General features: G+C 35.6%; 1 protein-coding gene across 1 annotated transcript in view; it reads right to left on the reverse strand.

Moving 5' to 3' along the window:
• The window catches only part of Adgrg7 (adhesion G protein-coupled receptor G7), a 67612-nt gene extending 48442 nt beyond the window's left edge, over nt 1-19170 (reverse strand). Inside the window, exons 1-5 of the mRNA XM_071614915.1 lie at nt 19056-19170; nt 7100-7213; nt 6029-6133; nt 3071-3183; nt 666-815 (exon numbers count right to left, since the gene is read on the reverse strand). Of these exons, the coding sequence (XP_071471016.1) occupies nt 666-815; nt 3071-3183; nt 6029-6133; nt 7100-7213; nt 19056-19170 (597 nt within the window). The remainder of the gene's footprint in view (nt 1-665; nt 816-3070; nt 3184-6028; nt 6134-7099; nt 7214-19055) is intronic.
• Nucleotides 19171-19385: the final 215 nt, after the last annotated feature.

Raw genomic sequence — 19385 nt, forward strand, 5'->3', positions numbered from 1 at the left:
CTTTCTAAAGGACCTAGTGTAACTTTAAAAAACTTTTTTTGAAATAAGACATTTAAAGGGAATGGAAGAAAGGAGCTACGCCCATATTCCATGGGCAAGTACTGGGTTAATGCGTATTGGTGGTTTATAACACTACCAATTCTCAAGCTCTACCAACTGACAAATGTTCTCAAGCTCTACCAACTGATAAATGTTGAGTATGTGTCTTGTTTTTAGGTATCAGAGTTTACCAGGTTGTCATACCACAAATGTAAACTAGGCTTCAAGTTTCCCGAAAGGCTAGACCAAAAAGCAATTATGCTTATCACAAAGGAATCAGGGTTTAAAAGTATGTTCCAGAGTGAGTTCTCTGGAATAAGAGAGAGATGTTGAGGTCAAATGCAATTGGTAAACAAATTAATAAAGTAACAGAGACTTGTTCATGTCAGGATTTTCTGGAAGATTTAGAATAATAATGATCATTATAATTATCCCAAAGGAAGATATTTGCACAAGGACCCCTTTTTAAATTTCTTTGAACATCCTTTAGAAATAGTACTCTACAAAATGGTCTTAAGCAAAATTAACCTAGCCCAAATCATACCATGATATGAGGAGTAGAATTTGGTATGTCTTTCTACTGTCCCCCCCACCCCAGCTTCTTTTATTAAAGTCTTGAGTTTTACCTCAGGTTCAGCCTTTCTGGATGCATTAAAGATTTGTCCAACCACTTTAGTAGCAGAAGTGATGTTCTCAGCAGTTAATTTACTGGCATCGGATGTTAAAACCTGGGCTTCAGCAGAAATAGTCTTAGAGTCCACTGTGATATTGACTATCTGTTTACAAATTAAGCAAAAAAAAAAATCTCCAGCTTTATACAATTATATCTAAACACTTTGCAAGCAACTGCAGGCCAACAAGCTGAAATTTGGCTGAGCTGCAATCTCCTGAACATCACTTCCACCCAGCCATTTTCATGTTTGGTTCTTTCCTTGTGTAAAGGGCACAGTACATGCAGACCACAGTCTTTACTGGTTGAAAGGATTGATTAATACATATGCCTTAGCAAGAGCAGAGCAACTCCAGTATCTCCAAGGACCAATGCAGGTTCACTACTACCTGTTACAAAGTCCATAGATAGATGAGCACAAAAACTGAGAGCAAGTGATCAGAAATTCATGTAATTATTTTATGTGGCTGATAATAGAATAACAAATAATTTAAAAATTTGGTTTGCTTTTATGTATATTCATTTTGCTTTTCTATTATTGTATTTTACGAAATTATTGGTCAGCAATGGGTTGGAAGCTTTTTTAAGCTGGCTTTTCAGCACAGTTTCGGACGCACTGGCCTACACGACCTCTCCAGGTACCAATCGGCCCCAAGGCTCTGTGCTGTGAGGCTGAAACATGCTAGTCTGTACTATCAGTAGTGAAGCTCAGTGTCAACGTTGGAGAGGGCTTAGTTTTCCACTAGATGGCAGCATCATTTCAAAAAATCAAACCAACTGTTACAGGCAATTCACAGTCAGAAATAATATCCAATCAGTAGACAAAAACATATAACTGTCTCATTCAATACCCAGGTCCCTGCTATGTGTGAGGTAGGCACTTTGCTAGATATTTTAGAGGTGTTATTATATGTAATAGAAACACAACATTGTAAGGCTCAGAGAGGTTAAGGAGCTCAACCAAAACTCACCCACACAGCTTGGAAATGGCAGAGTCAAGAATTATACACTGGCTTGTCAGACTTCAGATTCTGCAGTCTTTCTTATACTCTGTATGATTGGCAGACACTTACACAGCCAAACTCCCTTCCCCAACCCACCCACACCTGCTTTTCTGTGATTAGGGAGTCAGGGCAGCATAGTGTGGATTTTAAAATTGAGACTATCGTCACTAGGCAAAACATTTCACCCCTCAGAATCATATTTTCCTCTTCTACAAAATCAGTGTACTAATACTTATCTGTGGTGTTATAATATTATGTATTATTTTTTTAAACTATTAACAGATGCAAAATGTTCATCACAGTACAAATAGTCCCCAACTCACCATGGTTTGACTTAAGACTTTTTGACTTTACAGTGGTGTGAAAGCAATACATATTCAGTAGAAATTGTACTTCGAATTTTGAATTTTTATTTTTCCCAGGATAGTGATATGTGATACACTATTCTCTCAGGATGCTGGACAGCAGCAGTAAACCACAGCTCCCAGTCAGCTACATGATGAGGATTAACAGCCAATAAAGTCCACAGTGTACTGTGGTGCTCGACAATGATGGCGTTGGGTAGGCTTGGTGGTTAACTGCATCTATAGTTTATATTTTCAACTTACAATGAATTTATTAGGACGTAACCCAATCATTAGTCCAGGAGTATTTGTGCTTGGCATAAGTGTTCGTCAATTAACTAGTGCTATTACCTGCAATTGTTTGCAATATGGGAATAACATTTGCCTCACAGAAGTTCTATGAGAATTAAATTATATACATATAATTATATATATATAATGCCTGGCACATGAAAGAACCAACATAAAAGTACATTTCTTCTCCCCCCACCCCTTGCTTAGACCTTAGTGTTAGCTCTTCCGTGTGTTGCATTTGCCTACACTCTTCATCAAAATAATTTAATCTGTATAAAAACATAGCTAGTCTGATGTACTTCCCATTCACCTGCTCATGATCACAGCCCAAGATCAGCATTACTGTCTGAGCGGGTCTTTGGTTATAGTTTTTTTCACTATTCATTCTGATCCAGCAAACCACCAAAATATCTCACTTTGGTTACAAATGTTAGGGATCTATTTTCAGTTAAAATGTCACTGGTCTCTAAAAATAAGTCCTTTTAGAATGTGGAATGGGTTATCATCTGCTGAAATTTACCAAAGCAACAAGTTCAATTCCTCTTTTCCACAAATAGATGTCAACTTTAAACAAATAAGAGTGATTTTAGGTACTAGTTTTGTTATTTCTGTTTTATGAGTATGGGAAACATGGATTTGACCATCAAATATCTGAAAAACAAAGACTTTGCCCAGCATCAGAACCTCTAGTTGTCCATAAGATGGGCCCTGGGGCATACCTGATTTTCCAGGGTTTCCAGATTTTCATTGCAGTTTCCTATTGTGGCATTTTGTAATTCTATCTCTCCATATATAGACACATTGCACAGGCGGATTGCTATTGGAGAGCCAGCTTTAATTTAAAAAAAAAGAAGAAGAAGAAAAAGACATGGTCTGTAAAAATGTGCGCAGCAGCTACTGGTCCTGTTTACATGTTCCATCCCAATGTGACTCTACTGCTCTTCCCATCAAAAAGTGGACTAGATTCCTATATTTCCAGAATCCTGGCTGACCTGGAAATTACTTTGAATAGTAGAAAGTAAGGATTTCAGAGCCTAGGCTTTAAAAAGCCTTAAAGTTTTAGCCTTCATCCTCTTAGAATGCTGTCCTGGGACTATCATGTTAGGAAGCAGGTGTGACCTACTAGAAGACAGACCTGGCGGAGCAGAACTGAGGTGCTTGAGCTAACAGCCAGCACCCACATCCTGGATACGTGAGCAAAGCTATGTTAGACTTTCCAGCCCAGCCTAGCTGCCACAGGCAATGTACAGAACTGTGAGAAATCTAAACAATTATTGTTTCTGGCCAATAAGTTTGGGATGATCTAATACATAGTCTAGAAAAGTAAGTTAGTTTCTACAACAGTATTTCAGGTAAATATCACTTGTCTTGCTTTTTAAATCTGGAGTTCAAAAGACCAGTTGACTATTTATTTCCTTTGATGTTTGCTAGAAAGATTTACCTTCTAACAATCAGGGGCAAAATGCCTTTGAATTGGACATGATGGCTAAGAGATCAGAAACGTGTATTGAATTATTTGTCGATCTTTTCTTCTTTATGCAAATCTGGGTAACTCATAAAAGGCATATTTCTATTGTACTGCAGCACCTGTTAGATGTTTTGTTAGTTCTTAAGTGCTTCCTAAGTGATTTGGTTTATTTCCTGAGATAATCACCTAAGCCTCTCTACCTCACTGTCCTATGGTTAATACTTAAGTAGCTGCTATAGATACAATCATTAAAGGAACAGCTGATCAGAATTTTTTCTCAGGACCAGTTTTGAGCAACTTCTTCTTGGGGCATAACTAGAAATACTGAATTTAGATATTACTTCAACAACATTTAAGATAGAAAGTTGGAGTCACTCCTAATTTATATGATGTCTCCATCTCTACTCTATGACATATGACAATTTCTAATAAACATACAGGATGTAAATAACTTTTAAGTGACCACATGTCAGGTGCACTTTTCCTCGGTATAACCTACAATTATTAATATCCCTACCCCAAAATCATTTAAATCTATTGTGGTGACTTCCTATTAAAAACTTATTAATTAGAAGCAATTTTTTTCGTAGTTGTAAATGAGGAGCATGCCTTTATTTTATTTGTTTTTTATTTTTATATGGTGCTGAGGATCAAACCCAGAGTCTCATACATGCTAGGCAAGCACTCTGCTACTAATCTACAGCCCAGCCCTAGAAGCAATTCTTAATATGAAAATAAAAGTAAATTAAAGATGTGTACCTTTAAAATTATATTATGGACTTGACCTGAAATTCGAAGGTAAATATAATAATAATAAGCATATTTTCATAATAGTTGCTCAGAAAAGAAAAATAAATAACCCAATGAAAAATGGTAATTCTCTTCTCTCAAAAAACTTATATATATCAAACAAGCGTGATGACCTTCATGGATACATTACTGACATTTACTCTTCCTAATTCATAGCACACAATTATGCTTTGTAGGTTGCATCTATTTTATAAATCATTATGTAATACTTAAGATATATAAGACATATAAAAATAAGACAACAGGTACCCAGAGCCCATAGACCCACCACATAGTATAATATGGCATACAGAGTATGTATGGTAAGTGACAAAGCAACCCAAGTCCCTTTTTACTTTATGAGTTCGTAATGAAGAAGCTAGAAGGACCTATGTAAAGAGTAAAATCAGGAATACTAGAGTAATCATGAAATATGTGAGCAAAACAATTTGGATTCTGAAAATAAAATGCAGAGCTACATAATCACTTAGATTAAATAAGGTAAAGAAGTGATAGGAAAGAACGATTCAAGTAATTCACTTAGTTTTTCCAAGAGCCCTTGATATGCACAAATGTTTAAGTAAAATGTGAAATTCTCCTCAAGGTTGTTACTGATAGTGGTTCTATCAAATATTTTTGTAAATTATCTAGAATTGGCTGTATTCTTGGGGTATCTGGTTCTACTGGAAATGTGGGATTACCTGTAAGATTGAGAAGATAAAACTCAATGCAAACGAGGGACAGGAAAACATTTAGGGAAAATTATGACAAAATAGGCACACTATTAGGAAAAGGATCCATGGATTTCTAAAGGCTACGCCCAATGTGGCATTGAAATAAAACAATCATCAATATCCAGGATGTTATCAGGGATTGAAAAGGGAAAATATTATTTGCTCCTTTACTCAGAATGCCTCTATGAAAATAAGTTTGTCATGTTCAAGAAGGATATGATGAAGCTAGAGAGTATTCCAAGTTGGATAACTTAGATGATCAAGGAGATGAAGGCCTGCTGACTACAGACAGACTTAATTAATAACCTCTCTACCTGGAAAGTTGCAGTCTGAAAGTGGATGTAGTGTAAGTCTATAATCTAGACTAATTCTTTTAAATTGAGACAAACTAGTTCAAAATGAAAATGTTCACCCAATCAAACTCTAGGAGACAGAGTGAGCTGGACAGTCCTATCAAGTAAGGATTAAGAGGAATTTTCAAACAAACGATCCATATTAAGGATTTTAGAAAAATTACAACTATGTGAAGAACCACACAAACTTTGAACATTGACATCATAAAAGGGGACTAGGCCTTTCCTTGATACCTATTCCAGAGTTTTAATACTAGTTGGTGGGATGGTAGGTATGACTCAGCATAGAGAATATTAAGCCCAAAGAAAGAAAATTTTTAGAAAAAAACATACCATTTAAAGTGTTCTTATCACATGTTTCCAAAGAAGTTCCATACCTGCCCACTGGAATTCTGGCAAAAGTAAAACCCATATAGGTACTATTTTCACAGAAATTAGCTGTAATGGAAAGAAATTTTTTTCATTAAAAATTATACTTCTCTTTTTCAAATTTGAACCCAGATAAAAGTCAAAGTTCAGAACCAATATAATGTAATTTGAAAGGTAATAGAATCTACTGGTCTTTTCTATCTGGTTAACTTACTACCATTAGAGTAACTAACCTGTTAGATAACAGATTCCAGCATACAAAATACATACCTAGGTAGAAGTAGAAGGTGAGCACTAATATACTAGCAAGGATAGTGTATATGAAATGAGTTAGAATCTTGAAAATTAAAACTATGCAGCTTACAGTGACAAAGGCCATAATGAAGATGTGGGTCAAAACAGAAAGGTGTGTGAGACGTAGTGGCTGGTAGGAATATAAGAAATGATAGGAAGGGGTGTGTAGGGCTCTGGATCCCAAGCAGGCAGCATAGAGTGTGAAGAGTATAAAGTACACTTCAGATCAAGAAACAGCCTTGAACTTGGATTCTGAGACACTATTGATTGCAATAAAACCACTATATCAATAACTCTTCAAGGAAAAGGAAGAAAAGACAAGAACTTTATTTAAGTATATAGATAGTGGATAGGGAGATGCATCTCAATTTCAGAAAAGTTAAACATGTTAAAAATGTGATATTTTAAATAGGATAACATGGCATATCTGCAACTGAAAGGACCTGAGGGAACCATATGGCCCTAAATTTGAAGGAGACACACCTGTGAGTTTATAGAGAAAATTGACAGTCAATAAATGGACAGGGTGTATTGATTACATGGTTAAATCGCACTAGAGGGAAATTTGCCTTTGACTCTTGAGTTATTAAACACATCTTAAAGCCATCACCATTGTGCCCATTTACTGGCATTATGTCCATTAATTATAATTGATAATTGAAGTTTCCAGAAGTTTTGCTGAAGTTCTCATTAACACAAGGATCACCTAATCTCACCCTAGTATTGTCTCAAGTAACTTACCGATTGTACATCTCAGGCCCTTCCACTCTTCTGTACAAATGCATCTGCCGTTTTCCCAAGTTCCACCATTCCTGCAGAACACTGCAGGGGTGCTCGAGGGGGGAGCAACTGTTACTAAAGAAACAATAAATAACAGAATAATATGGGAACTGGCAGATTAGTTTCTCCTTTCACATCTGTGGATGTTTAACTCTGAATGTAAAACCATTACTTTGAGAATCATTACTGAGAAATATCCTTTGTAATATCATCATACACACACGCACACACACACACACACTGAGAAGCTACACAAGATGCAGACTTCTAACTAGGTGCTATGCGTGGAGAATAGGCCATGACTTGTTCAGAGTTACTCCACAATGTATGGAACAGTAATATTCAGGCTGTGCCTGACTCCGAATTACTCCATTTTGCCCAAAAGTTTGCCATCAGCTACTCCATTTGAGTACAAATGCTGAGGAGGAATGACTCTACACCTTATTTGTAGAAGCAAACAACCACTATCTTCCCAACACAACCATAAGGCAAAAATTGGTAAATAATTTATATATGCCAACTTATCAAATTAAATCAGGAGCACATGGATGTGGGAGTGTCATAAGTCACATCAGGAATGCCAGTCACAGAAGCTTATCACCCTCACCAGATCCAACCCCTTCACCCAAGACCCATAAAAAAAGGAGTCCCTTAAGCCTGGACACAGCAGCACCCTGACCCTGTCAGCTGGTCACCCACCATGGCTCATGCCATGCCTGGGAAAATAACCACAAGGATAAATCTCCAGTCCTGCCCCTTTGGGTTTCAACATAGAGCAGTTTCTCTTGCCCACAAGGATGACACACAGCTTAATCTAAGCTGACACCTTGAGCTGACACTCTGAAACTGAAACTGCTATCCATCGGGGCCCTCTGCCTTGAGAACTCTGCAAAACTGGTTCTTTAAAACCCTTAGATGACCATCTATGATGACTCTTTGACTATGTGCATTGACATTCCTCTTTGCTTGTTATTCTTGGCACAGCATTCTAAAACCCTGTGGCTATCTAAACCCCTTTAAGGCTTTCTTTTATGTGTGTGTGTATGTGTGTGTGTGTGTATATATATACACACACACACACATACACATATATATGTATATGTATATATATAATTTTTGAAATATGATGTATGACTTGAGTGTTATAGATATTAGAAATTAAGATTGGAATAGAATAAAAGAACTTGTGACTGCCTGGCTTATGTATCAGGTGACCCATGAGTATTTGATGAATTGTCATGGCTGAAAATGGTGTAGTTTGTAAATTTATTGTTATTCAATAAATTTTGACATTGTGGAAAGATACAAGTGTCTGTATTAATGCCTCAGCACATTAGCAACACTATGGATACCATAAGCATTTTTTGTTATTTGTAGTACTGGGGATTGAACTCAGAGTCTTTCACATTCTAAACAAGCACTATACACTGAGCTATAATCCCAGCTCTTTTAATTTTAATTTTGAGAGAAGGTCTCACTTATTTACCCAAGCTGGTCTCAAACTTCTTGTCTCGGTCTCCCAAGTTGCTAGAATTACAGGTATGCACCATTATACCAGGCTCAAAAGACATGCTTGAAAGATACAACACCTTGACCAAGGAGATTAGAATCCCCTGAGAAAGAGGAAATTATACAGATGGGAGATAGATAGATAGACAGACAGACTGAACAAGTTAACGTGAAGACTTAACTACTTCTAGAACACAAAGGAGAGATATTGAGGCCAAAGGTAACCTAAACCCAAGAGGACTTTCCAGAAGAGGTGATATTTGAGTTGGATTTTAATATTAAATCAACAAAAGCCAGATGAAAATGGGAGACTCAAGCAGGCAAAATCAGAAAAACATAGAAATTTTTGATGTGTCAAAAAAACAGAAAAGAGATTAATATTCAGCATTAGTTCTATGTGTGAACAATAGGAGGACATCGGCTGGACTGGGAAGGGCCTTTAGACCATGCCAAGGAGATTTCATCCTGGAGGAATAAAGAGAGGTCTTCAACAAGGGAGTGACATAAAGGCCCAAAAAAGCATTAAACATAAAATAAAACTTTATAAATTGCATTTAATCAAAATTAGAAACTGCTGTTCATCAAAAGGCATTGCTAAGAAAATAGAAACAGAAGCCACAGACTGGGAGAAAATATTTTCAATGCATATACATGACAAGGAGATTGTATACGGAACTGTAAATAAGAATTATTAATCAATCTGTAAGTTAGAATTGTAATTTTGTAAATTGTAAAGAATATACATTAATCAAAAGAAATACAAAATTCCACCTTTTCAGGGCAAAATACTTGAATAATCTCTTCATAAGAGAAGCTGTAGCGACAGGCAATTGGCACATGAAACAATTGCCTGGCATCTTTGTCACAGGAGAAAACCAAATCACAGCCATAGTGAAATACCATTTCAGGCCCCACTTGAATAAACAAATAGATCAAGAGAAGAGAATAGTGTCCATAAGTAGACTCACAAGTGTAGCCAACTGATCTTTGACAAAGGAGCCAGTAGAGTTCAATGGGAAAAGGCGTCGCTTCAACAAATGCTACATGTCCACAAATGAAAAATGAATCTAGACCTAGACTTCCATCTCTTACAAAAATCATCTCAAAGGGGATCACAGACCTAACATAAAATGTAAAACTATAAAACTAGAAGATAGCAGAAGAATATCCAGGTGACCTTAGGTGTAGCCATGAGTTTTTAGATACAATATCAAGTTATCTATGAAATATATATATATATATATATATATATATATACATTATTAAGACTATTTTGAAGTTGTTTATCCTTCCATCATAGTTTATACTATTGTCATATCAAAGATAATCAATTTGTAGCATTTACATGTAGAATTTTTACTACCAATTCAATTATTTTTTAATATATTTACTTTATTTATTTTTATGTGGTGTTGAGAATCGAACCCAGTGCAAGCAATCAACCGCTGAGCTACAACCCCAGCCCCTCAATTATTTTAATGGCTATAGTTCTATTTAGTTTTTTTTTTTCTTTTTTGGGAGGGTAATTTTAGGTCATGTATATTTACTTAGAAAATTGTCATTTGACATAAGATTTATATTATCTGGGATAAAGTTTTCTATGATATTTGCTTATTATTTTGTTTAAATCCTACCTTTCGCTGTTGTGACCCTTCTTTTTGTGCCTATTGCTTAATTTTGCCATTTCATTTGGATGAATCTTGATAGATATTTATCTACTAAAATTTGTTTTTTCAAAAAAAACTGTTTTTTTATTTAGTTGATCTTTACTCTTGTTTCTTTTATTGTCATCCCACGAATTTTCTTATTTTTATTATAATCAAATATTCTTCCTTAGAATTTGTTCCCTTTTTAACTTTTAAAGTTCAAATGCTTAAATCACTATTTTTTAATCTTTCTGGTTATTATATAGACCTAGAAGTGTCACTGTAAATATATTTTTAGTTGTGTCCAAGTCGTTACATAAAAATGCTTCTATTGCAGTTTTGAACATTTTGTAATTCTCATTTGATTTCTTCTTTGAAATACTTAAAATAATTTTGTTCTACTTGTAACGTATTTTCTTGGATATTTTATGCATTGCCACCTAAATTATATTGTATTATAGTTAAAAAGCATAATCTACATGGCATTGATTCTTCAGTACCTACTGAGACCTTCTGAAAATAGTGTACTTTCTCCACTTATTGTGGCCATGCTAATATATAAGTCTACTATATCTTGTTAGATGTGCTTTTCATACTTCTGAATCCTAGTTTTCTCCACTTGAGCAATCAATTTCTCATAGAAGGGTGTTAGATGGAAACATTCTGATTGTAAATCTGTATATTTATCTGTATAATTTTATTCAGTACTGCTTTATGAACTTTGAGTCTGTATTATTTGATGAATAAAAACACAGGATTATGAGTTCTTCCTGACTGGATTATTCTATCATTGAATCATAAAACTCATTCTTCATATTGTTCTTTACCTTAAAGCCTTTTTTCTGATTTTAATATTGCTAACTTAGTTTTCTTTTGTTTTTGTTAGTATTTGCCTGCAACTGACTTTTCCATAATTTTATTTTTACCAACAATGTCATTAAATGTTAAATGTTTCTTGTTAAACTGTATTAGCTACATTTTTGTTTTGCTTCAAAGATATCCCATATGACAATATTTCTTTAAGCAAATGAGTTTAAACTTCTTAAGTTTGTGTTTGTCATTTCTACAGTTATTTTGTATTCATCCTTACTTTATTTTTCCAATATTATTCATATTCTTTATTTCACCGTTTTCTAGCATTTTAGTATTTTTTTAAAAAAATCTCCTGCAATATTAGTCTTTTGAAACACAGAAAACAATCTATGACTATTTATATTTGCCAAAAAGTTTGTCAGTTTCTTTTTTGCCTTCATACCTTATATTGTACACCTTCCCTGGATTCAATTTCTTTCTTTCTGAATTTAATAACACAATTTAATAATGTTTTCAGCGGGGGCCTGTAATTTCCCCACACCCCCACAAGCTGGAATGTGCTTCCTGTCCCTGTGAATGCACTGAAGCCACAACCTCTAGGGCTTACGCCAAGGCCTGCCCACCACTGTGATATCAGCTTTTTTCTCTGTTTCTGCCACCTGGCATTGACTTCAAGAAAGAAAGCCTGCTTATGTATTTGAATTATTATATATTTATTCATAACATGTAGATGTTTGTAAGCAAGAATAAAACCTATCCATGGCTATTCATTATGCCTTTTGCCCTAAAACTCATTTCTTAAGGGATATTTTGACAACTCTTAGAAGAAGGGTCATGGCTTACCACAGTGCAGTTGAATAGAAGGCACCTAACAAATATTTGCTGACTGGCTTCTTTGCCATTTGCATTCTGGTTGAAAATATCTAGTCCAAGCTGAATTACCTACTCTACTGTCAGATTTGCATGTTTAACACCTTGTACTATGCACTTCAAGACTCTAAAATTCCTAAATCATTCTTGAGATATAGCAAAAGTAGTACTGACATCATTAAGACTCCAAATCTTATATAAAGAAATCAGACTCAGAAAGATGAAGTGGATTCTTTGTAACGCATAAGTACTTTTTGAACTGTGGACTCAAGAAAGACATTAGCTATTCTTTAGCCCAACCCCTTATTCTACATAAAAGCTCACTGATTTGTGCAAGAGCAGCAATTAGCTGGTAGCTGATCAGGGGCTGGACATGAATTTCCTTGCTACTGACCAAGGTGTTCCTGCTTCCTTCTCACAGTGCCTGCCTCTACCACACAGCATAAGCAGCTTCTTCATTTTACTTGCTGATTCGCACACTAGAACACATTTAACAGCAGTATTTTTTCGTTTTAACACCAGCAAGATAATAATCATATTTCTCTGCTTTGTTTTAAATTGTAATATATCAGCAATGCTAACACTACATTCAATACTTTCATTACACATTTTGAAAGATTAAGTGCAGAACATATAGGACACATACACTTATTGCTGCTTGAGAAAGTAACATAAAATAATATTAAAGACTCCAAAGGGAAAATATGAATTTCTTATCCTAAACTAGACAAAATTAGAATCTGCTTTTGAAAAATATAGTTTAAATAATAGGGAAATAAAAACATTTTTCCTAGTCAAAGAAATTATATCAAAGATCCTTTCTAGTGTTTCTCTCAGTCCTTTGTAATATAAAGTCCAGGCATCCATTTGTCCCAGACCAGGAATTTAAAATAAGTAGATGGAAGATAAATTTAACCCTTAAATGAGAGGACAACATTTAGGAAAATACAATTATTTTTTTAAGAAATAAACCCTGAAAGATGTATACAAATAAAATACATATAGTGTTCATTTAAGGTAAAAGTTGTTCACCATTAACAATATCTGGTTAAATATTTCAATAAACTTGTTAAATATTTTAATAAGCTTTCCCTGCTGGTGCAGTGTAGCATGAACACTGAAAAGCAAATACAGGAAGATTACAGTCATGCTTACAAGTCTTTCTGTTTCTGTTCTGAGCTAGTCAATTGAACTTAATGATTAAACCTACTATGGACTTTTGGTTTGATAACTTAAGTCTCAATCCAAAGGTCTGATTTAGGTCAATGGTATCTATTCCAAGTATAATTTAGGGAGTGGAAAAACTATGCTCTGTATTGAATGATCTAAAAATTCAGAAATTATAGAATAGTAGCTAACACTTATTGAGTATTTATAATGTACTAGGCATCCTCTTAAACATTCAAATGCATTAGGTCATTTACTCCTCAGAGCAGCACTATGAGGCAGGATTTACTATTAACCTCATAAGAGATCAGAAAACTGAGGCACAGAAATGTTGAGTAAGTTACTCAAAGTCACTCATCTGGTAAGTGGCAGTATTGAGATTTACACTGAGGCAGTCTAGATTTCAAATCCCCCTGACCCCACTCTTAAGCACACAGCCTTAACCACTATATCTATAAAGATCTTTAACAACATGCATCATCAGAGACCATCATGGGTGGTGACAATACCCAGAATTTCAAGTAAAAATATCTAACACCTGGAAACCCAGGAATAAACCACTAAGCCAAGAATCTAGCCTCTTAGTTTAAGACAGTGACTTTTAAAATGGGATCAGCACTAAATGTCACTGTTCTGATATTAAAGTAATCCATGCCCCTTGGTCAGTTACATAAAAAGATGTATCCCTCAAACAAGAATCCCTTCCCTTTCATAGAAACCACTGTTTTCCTTATTTAGAGGGTGGATATGTGAGGCAGCAAGAGAGGTGAATGGTAAAGGAATGGAAGTGAGATTTTTTTTTAATATTTATTTATTTAGTTAGTTATTGGCAGACACAACATCTTTGTTTGTATGTGGTGCTGAGGATCGAACCCGGGCCGCACGCATGACAGGCGAGCGCGCTACCACTTGAGCCACATCCCCAGCCCTGGAAGTGAGATTTTTAACAGCAGAATTGAGACTGAGAAACACCACTGTGGCCTGAAACCTAGATTCCTCCATCCAAAAAACACTTCAGAGAAGTGTTTTTAAACCCCAAATGCAACTGTCCTCCAGGAGTTAGATTTATTACTGAGATTAACAGTACAGGAAGTACTGAAATCTAGAGAATTGAAAGCCAAGTATCCATGGACAGATTATTTTCTAAGAAACAATAAACTCTCCTTGACCTTTCCTGACAACTCACATTTTCTACTGAAGAATTATTAGTGTTATAAAATCTGGCTTTGCAGTTTGGGGCTATTTCAACCTACTGAAATCTCTTGTTAGGCTGAGGAACAGGTATGTTCTGTTCTGTGGCAAGGAACAAAGGTTAGACTATCTGGAGAGAAGGAAATGAGACGCAAGTGAACAGGAAGTTCTTGGGCCAGGAGCAGTGTGGATATGGTCAAATAAGGTGTAATAGCACTGCCAGTGTGTTTTGAGGTAAGACATTCTCTACTAATAGAGGTTAAGAAAACACCCCACTGCCATTGTGATTATGAACATCTGTCTATATTTACAGTAGGCTTAGCTCAAGTTGGAAAATGTCAAAGGAAGGAAATATAATAAAGCCTAATTATATTTTCATTTTACTTTCATCATCAAATGTAATGGAACCCCAAACCCATGCTGCTTTTTGTGGTACAAGCCTCTTGCTATTGAAAGCACAAAGCCAACAGAGACAGAGCACTTAGGCTTGTCCATTCTGAAAATACATCAGACGAGGTGGATTTTTTTCTGTGGAGCATGCCTAATTTGAAAATTCCAGCAATCTGGCAAAACTTAGATTTGCTCCAATATATAGGCATCCTACAACATTGCTGATCACATGGTTAAACTAAAGAGGCCAATTGGAGAGATCTTAAGCGAAGAGTCCTAGAAATGGTGATATGGTGCATGGCTTGGAGTAGAGAAAGAAAACTAAAGTGATACCTTTCTTTAAAAAGTCCAGAATTGTATTTCTTTTAATACTTTAAAAGACATTATAAGGAACAGATGGTAATGTTATTTCCTTTCTTAACTATTTGACAATTCTTATTTCATGCTATGGACTGAATATTGTGTCCCCTTGTTAAAACTTTCCAATGTGAAGGTATTAGAAGTTGAAACTTTGAAAGGTAATTAGTTCATGAGGGTAGACCATGCCCAAATGTAATTAATGCCATTAAGGGCTGTACAGATAGAATTTTCCTTTGATACCATATAAGGATATAGCAAAAAGCCACCTTCTCTGAAGGAGGAAATAGGCCTTTATCATATACTGACTCTCCCAGTAACTTGATCTCAAGAATTCTTAGCCAATAGAACTGTGAGAAATAAATTTCTGTTGCTTATCATGCGTCAAGAAATAAGTTTCTATTGTTCCAGTAACCCAAATGGACTAAGCCCAGTTTCTGGTTGTCACATGAGTCTTCTGTTCACTCATTAATTATGTTTGGGCAGCTATCATGCAAGTCCTATAGGTGTAGGGAATGCAGTTTAGTAAGTAGGCCCTCCTTCTCATGGAACTCTCATTCTAGAAATGGGGAGACAATTAACCAGTAAACAAGTTAAGTAAGAAATTATCCAGGATAAAAGCTATGACAAAAATACATGTAAAACAGAGCAAAGAGGGTGATACCAGCCTGGGTGGGTAGGAAAGATCTCTTGAAGGAGGTGACACTCAACATGAGACTAAAATCATCAGAGAAGGAGCCATTCGTGTGAAACTCTGGTGAGGAGTGTTCCAGGTAAATGGACATCATTAAAGAAGAACTTCAAGTCTAGACATTGAAAATGGATAGGTAATCTTGTGCCTGGGAACACAGATGGAGAAAATTTTACACTTGGCAATATATCTCATCATGTCACTTGGTTGAAAAAGATCATTATTTTTTTTTAATGGTTCCATCAGTGGCATGTAGAAATGATGGACTTCTCCAATAATCTTGAAAGAAATCTAACCTATTCCCATGAAATTCTGTTTTCTTTGTCAACCCAGAGCCTTAAACTGTGCAGTTTTAACAAGAGATCAATAAGGAAATAGGAACAGAATTTTAAAATACTTCTCTATTCCTAGCATCCTAGAGACTATGTCTTGAAGTACTTGTTTGATATTTAAACCAATGATCCATTTTAAGAAATAATTAGGAAAACTAACACTTAGAATGATTAGAGTTGAGCTCCTTCATGTCTTGTTTGATAGGTATTAGATGTTTGGATCTATGTGAATGTGAGAACTCTTTCCATTAAAAGCAGCCAATTATCAGGATGAATACTGCTAGGAATGCAGTCTCTTTTGCGGTTCTTGGTTAGAAGATCAATGCAGACAAGTATAACTTAGCGAAGCTGAAGGAAGAACTTTGCACATCCTAGTACAAGGTGGCAAATCCATGACAGTTACTCAGCAGCCAAAAATCTATGGACACCACTGAAGACTCAGTAAGCCTTAAAACTGAAGCATGACTAAAGCTACACTCTATACACTGCATTAATAATGTAGATCTTATTGACTTGAAGACAATCTTACTTCCCCAAAGAGCCTGACTTTGCCTAGCAAAACAACAGACTGTCCTGATTCTGCTGCTTACTGCACGTCTTTGTGAATTAGGTTTTTCAGCCACTGCTATCTCAAGAAGAAAAAATAAGTTAATTGATTCGGGTCTACCCTTGTCTTCTCTGTAGGAAAGTTAAGATCACAGATACTAAAGTTAAAATGATCAAGTTCAAATCCACACCTAGCATTTTCCAGCTATGTAAGCATGAAATATTCTCAAGAGCCTGAATTTCCCCCACTTGCAACATAGAACATAATATCAACTCCAAAGGCGGTTGTGAGATTAAATGATATAAAATATGTGAAATTTTCAGCACAATGCTTAGAATATAGAAAAAATTTTTGATATTATAGGTCTTTTAATGGTCAAATGCATAAATAGCATGCATATCATCATATTAGTGTTGGTCCCCTATGGCCAAATAACAGTAACTTCTCATTGAAATTTAATTAGACAGGATTTTTTTTTTCTATTTTTCACTAAGAAGCTATCACTTTCTAATGAAAAATAAAAATGAGACATAATTTATACATCTGCTTATGTTAACAAAATTAATTTTGACTGCAGTAAAATTACATTATCCAAAATTTAACATGTATGCTTGTGTACATTTTTTCTGAATAAGACAATCATAGTTTAAATGAATTTCTCAGAGATATTCATGACCTTTATTCCCCTAAAAAATTTTAAAAACAATATATTTCTATACCTATGTAGAGGAACCAAAAGAACATCCAACAATTATAGGAGATGAGATGGTGGGATGGGATGGGATAGGATGGGATGGGATGGGATGGAATGGGATGGGATGAATAGGATGGGATAGGATGGAAAGAGGAGCAATAGACTGAAGGAAGTGAGTGGGAAAAAAATGAAGTGGAATGGAACGAACACACTATGAATAAATAAAATGGACAAAGCAAACAGCAACAGCAGATAGTACCAGTCTCCATCCTTTTCTTTAAACAAAAGTGATGACCCTCCCCTTTTCTACTGGGTTTAATAAAAAATTGAGGGATGTCTTCATATAAAGATTCAATTGGAAAATTCAGAACAATGGAAAATTTAGTCTTTTATGAGGAGCTAGTATGCTTCTGCTTTTAGAAATGGGACATTTGTTACTCTGTTCTTCCTTTGGGGTCTTAGTCTTATTTTGTATTTATTTTAAGCAGCTCCACCTGAGTCTTTGGATTTCATATAATCTATCCCCCTCCCTACCTTATTCTTCATGTTGTTTTTGCACTTTGGTCTTTGTTTTATTAGTTCTATTCTGTGTCCTTTTAAAATCACCACAATTTTTCCCTTTAAAACTAGATGTTATAAATAAAGGAAAAGAAGACTTCTTAAATATTTACCCTTTAAATGAAGCTCCTCAATTTAGCAAGCTTACCAGGGAGAAATATCTCTAGTTCACAATTTTTTAAAACCTAAAATAAACTATTTTACAAAACTTAAGCAAACAAAAGTACATTTTCCCCAAGTTTAAATCTTATGTTTTTCTGATCAATTCTTTTCCTAGTTCTCTAAATGATATTAATACAGTATTCTCTAAATATTATTCCTTGGGGCCAGAGAACTGCAGCCCATGTATTTGACCCCTTTTGTTCTCATTGGGGACCTTTGCAGTCATGCACTGTGGTCCTACAGCAGTCTACTTAGAGGGCAGATGGCCTCTCTTCCTGCCTCTCCTGACTGGCATTAGTTGCCCCTATTTACTCAGTTTCATCAGAAATGTTCTCTATTTTTGGGCACAGCATAGAGATTGTTGTGAGCTCTGAGGGCTCTCCTTAACGCCATCGTCTCATACACTCCTGCCCCTCCTAATGCCATTTCACACATTAGCAATGTACACACCAGGAGACTAATAACTACATGTTGAATAACCAGGAAAATTATTTTAATATCTTAATTTTTAGTTGTTTTCTAACTATAAAAAGAGGAAAGAGGAAAGCCTGTATGCAAACTCTGAGGTCATTTTACTGACAACTCTATTGTTTATTTCTAAACATCCTTGTTGAAATGAAATTTTATTCTGCCCATGTTTGATTGGCTGTGAGTACCCATAACTATTTACCTTAATTGCGTAGAATTAAACAAATCCAAATGTATTACTAATGACTTTAATTATTACTCTTTAAGTCAGTCAAGAGTTAAAAGAGCATAAAAACTCAACTGTGTCATCCTTCATGCTGCCTATTCACACACCGTGTGTATTTATACATATACAGCTGCCTGCTGGCCATCATTGACTCTTGTATTTCATAATGGCAATGTGGTGGGCAGCCTTAGCCTGGACAAGCTACTTTCCAGCATTGTTATGTCAGGTGGCATATGTCAGGGACAGAGACTCATGCCTTCTCTCTCTCAAAGTAAAACGAAACAGGGTGACATTACCTCTCTGGATCCTTATCACTGTCCTCCAGATGCCCAGTCCCAAAATGATGGCCGTCAGCAGCCCACATGCAATGGCTACCAGCACCCTGAGGTCACAGGGGCGGCAGCGAGCCATGGTAAAGGCACAGATCTACTCCTTGCTGAAAAGCAACTAACGTGTCTTCTCCTTGAGCCAAGAACTTTAATAAGAAATTGTCCTAAAATATAAAAATGATTCGTCCTTTCAGTGATGGATCAGGAAGGTGTTTTCCAATTTTGGGGAGTTTTGAGGTTAATCCAGAATGCACTTCAAATCACCTAATAAAAGGTGCATATTCCACTTGCATTGTC

This window comes from Marmota flaviventris, chromosome 8, assembly GCF_047511675.1.
Source record: "Marmota flaviventris isolate mMarFla1 chromosome 8, mMarFla1.hap1, whole genome shotgun sequence".
Classification (NCBI taxonomy): domain Eukaryota; kingdom Metazoa; phylum Chordata; class Mammalia; order Rodentia; family Sciuridae; genus Marmota; species Marmota flaviventris.